The sequence below is a fragment of the Lolium perenne genome, chromosome 2 (assembly GCF_019359855.2).
Source record: "Lolium perenne isolate Kyuss_39 chromosome 2, Kyuss_2.0, whole genome shotgun sequence".
In the NCBI taxonomy this organism is placed as follows: Eukaryota; Viridiplantae; Streptophyta; class Magnoliopsida; order Poales; family Poaceae; genus Lolium; species Lolium perenne.
In genome coordinates this window covers 17,128,214-17,132,059 of record NC_067245.2, presented here as the reverse complement: position 1 = coordinate 17,132,059, position 3,846 = coordinate 17,128,214, and the positions used below count along the sequence as shown (strand labels likewise).

The following is a 3,846-nucleotide window of genomic DNA, read 5'->3' as shown; positions in this document are numbered from 1 at the left end:
GGTAGCAAACCTTATGAAATCTATCTAGTTCATTTTGTAAAGATATAATTATTACACCGTGCCTTATAACTTAAGAACTTGTTGATGGAATGCTTCCAACTGTTGTGTTGTGGTTTTTACATATTGTTATATGATATCTCTACCATACAATACCATTATGTTGAACAATTTATAAATACTTATGTGTCGTATTTATATGTTGAACTAATTTATTGCCAGGACACAAAACTTGACAATCAGAGTTTTGTTTAATTCAAAATCATGTGGCTGGCATTGGTCCCTACAAAGGAAAAATAGAAGTAAAAGTAATAAACATATTAAAATATAGAATATTTGCATTAGCCTAAGATATATGAGAGTGGAGGATCCTCACAAGCGATCGGTGGAGCGGGAAATGAGATACGATTTTTCATGCAAGATTTTTTTATACAAGCATTGTTACCTTGTATTTGCGCCATCTATATTTAAATGCAGCATGTAACACTCATTGGGCCACATCATTCTACGATAGAAGCGGTTTGCTTTTACCCCTCCCTATAATAGATAATGTTATATGGGTCCACATAACACCAATTAGGTCACACAATTTTAAAGTTTGCGTGGGAATTTATTATAATTTATTTCTTATACGAAACGTTGCATGGTCCACAAAGTCCTCGAAGAAAAGTGGCCTATGTACTATGGCGGGAAACCACTCATGAGGGAGGAACATATAGCCAAACTCAATACGTATGGAATTGACTACCTTGCCCTCGCCGCATCACGCACAACGTTGGTGCCCACACATGGTATACGTCCCATTTTGTCGGGTTCGACATTTGTGACGGATGTCCTCATGGATAAGATTCGCCGCACTATAGCATTATCATTGCCGACTACCGTGGAGCTAGGCAATTCTGAAATACACATGTGTTCATGAATAAAGTTCTTTGTCGAGGGATTCATCAACCGAGTATTAGAGCATCTCCAGCCAGCCCCGACCCCAAAGCGTCCCTCAAAGGAATTTGGGGCGCGTCGGACACTTAACCTTCCCCAATCGCGCGCCCAAAGGTCCACTCGGTTCGTACGTGCCCTAAATATTGTTCGACATACCACATGTGTTCTATCTGGGACACTGAACACGACTTTTACACTTGATTTTTTTGCTTGGGGGATGTGGCTTAGAACGAACTCGGCTAAGAACAGACGCCTCCAGAAGCGGCACCACGCCGCGACATCCCAAACGACCAATCTAGTGCTTTTGCCGAACGTCGTTTGGGGACGGAAGATGCTCTTAGGGTTTAATGCATTGTGTAAATGACTTGTACACCCTTATCACACACTACTAATGATGAAGACCGGGACGGGGAGGTGAAATAAAGTGAGATGTGAGCACATCCCCTTGTTTCATAACAAGGGTAGTTCTGACTTTCATTAGTGTGTGATTTGAAGTTAGAGGAGGACAATCAGCAGGTTAACAAGACGACGATTGTGGTTAGCTCGGAAGCTTGGAGAAGAGAGGAAGGAAGGCAAGCAAGCAAAAGAGGGGGCACCGTCCGTTTGCTCCATCCATTTCACTCTCCCCCATCGATCCAGCAGCAGCAGCAAGGGGCTCGTGCCGTGCCCTAACCCACAAGAGAATTCGCCATGTCCGACCACATCGACCTCAACGCCGCCGCCCCCCAAACCCTAGCCCAGCCCAAGCGCGGCCGCGGCCGCCCCCGCAAGAACCCCCCGCCCCCGCAAGAACCCCCCGCCACCGCCACCGCCACCGCCACTCCCCCACCCCCACCTCCCGCGGCGCCGGATCCAGCAGCCCTACCCGCTGTTCCCGGGGCTGGCGCTGGCGCGGCGGGATCCTTCGCCCCCAAGGACCTGGTCTGGGGCAAGAAGCTCGCCCACCCGTCCTGGCCCGGCGAGGTGCTCTCCGTCGCCTCCGGCGGCACCCAGCTCCTCGTCTCCTTCTTCGGCGAGAAGGCCCTCGCCTGGTGCGACGCCGCCCAGCTCAGGCCCTACGAGGCCTACTTCTCCGTCGGCGAGCTCTACGACGGCGAGGCCGACGACTTCGACGCCGCCGTCGACGCCTCCCTCCACGAGTTCTCCCGCCGCGTCCAGGCCGCCCTCACCGCCCCCGCCGACGCCCCCGCCTCCCTCAGGCGCCCCTTCGCCCCCCTTGATTTCCTCGCCTCGCTCCAGGATTTGGCCGCCGACCGCATGGGCTTCAGCAACCGGGTTCAGGCTGCCATCACCAAGGCGCATCTCAGGGCCTTCGATGCGTTCAGGGGTCTGCCAGACCCCCCTACCTACACCCTGGAGCTCGGCATAGTGAGTGCTGATGCTTCGGCTGCTACTACCCCCGTGGGTAGGGGTATGATGAAGGCTGCTGCAACAGAGGTTAACGGCGACTACTCGTCCACCCCGCCATCCCGGCGCGGGAGGAAGAGGAAGGAGGAGGTCCAGGAGGTGGATTCCGACGAGGACTGGGACCCGCGCAAGAAGGGCGGAAGTGACTCTGACACCGACATAGATATGGGGCGTAGGAGGGCCTCGAGGGGGAGGGGCAGCGGTAGCGGTGCACCGCGCGGTGGCGGGAGCGGGAGGCCACGTGGGAGGCCTAGGAAGACGGATGCTCCCACTCCCAGGCCGCCAAAGCCGCCGGTGAAGGATGAGGAGGTGGAAGAGGAAATTGAGTATCCGCCGGCTGCTGAAATGCTGCTTCAGCTCACATTGGTTGCTGCCGATCCATTCAACTTCAAGGGCTATGATTCCGTGCACGTGATTTCTAGCTTCTTCTCTAAGCACAAGGACTCCGCGGTGCCGAGCGCTACCGACGATAAAGAGCTGCTGGAGACATTGGTTGGCAAGAAGGGCAGGAAGAATTCCGTTGCAACTGTTGTTACAAAGCCTAAACCTGAGATTGATGAAGAACCATTGGAGGCGGTAGATGGCCAGAGGGGCAGGAGGAAATCTGCTGGGGGCATCTACTCCGCTAGAAAGGCAGAAGATTCCTACTGGTGTGACATTATCATCAGCGATTTTGATGATGAGGACGCATCGAGTGATTATGAAGGCAGCAAGAGGAAGCGCGCGTCTCAGAATAGGAATGGCAATAAGAAGGCTAAGCAGGAGGTGGCACCTCAAGATGAGCTGCCATCGGCTCCTCAAACACCTTAGACGGCGCATGGCAAGGCAGCTATGTTACTATTGGAGGTACGCATCTTTTGACATTTGAATCATATTTCCTGATCCGTTTACTGCTGCCAACTTAGCGTGCCCACGTTATTAATACAGGGATCTGCGTTATGAAGATGGGAGCAAGGGAACATAAGTTTGTGTCACCGACATAGAGCTAGGAAACTCACTGACCAGGTCATGTGAGTTGTTGAGTTGGCCAGTGGGTCGAGAACAGTTTTAGGTTTTGTCTAGTTTCATGCATCTAGAGAACTGCTTGTTGTACCTGGAGTCAGAGGTAGTTTAAATTAATGTATTAGATGGTGGATGTCTGTGTGGTGCCTATCCTTGTTATCTTTGCAACTTATCGTTCTGTATTGTCTAGAAATCATTGTAGAGCTGTGGATGTTTATGATATGTTGTTCTCTTAGCATGTGTTTCCATTTTAGGCCCTAGTTCATTTCAGTTTCCTTCTTGTGTTTTTAATACTAGTAGTTTTACTTTTGGGTAGAGGTTTTAATAGTTGCTGTTCCAAGAAAAAGCTGCGGTGGCATTCTGAAAACGTAGTTTAATGAGGATGATCTTAGTTTCAAACTAGATAAGAATAATTGACAACCGAGGCTTTTTGGCTGAGCTAAATTGGAACCAATGTTTTAATGCATATGGGATATGTGCCTAGTAACTGCTTATGCTTTG

General features: G+C 50.6%; 1 protein-coding gene across 1 annotated transcript; it reads left to right on the top strand.

Moving 5' to 3' along the window:
* The first annotated feature begins 1,520 nt into the window (after nt 1-1,520).
* On the top strand, nt 1,521-3,580 carry LOC127331329 (uncharacterized). The gene is made up of 2 exons (XM_051357447.2): nt 1,521-3,189; nt 3,271-3,580. The coding sequence occupies exon 1, from the start codon at nt 1,627-1,629 to the stop codon at nt 3,151-3,153; it is 1,527 nt and encodes a 508-aa protein (XP_051213407.1). The 5' UTR covers nt 1,521-1,626; the 3' UTR covers nt 3,154-3,189; nt 3,271-3,580.
* The last annotated feature ends 266 nt before the right edge of the window (nt 3,581-3,846 follow it).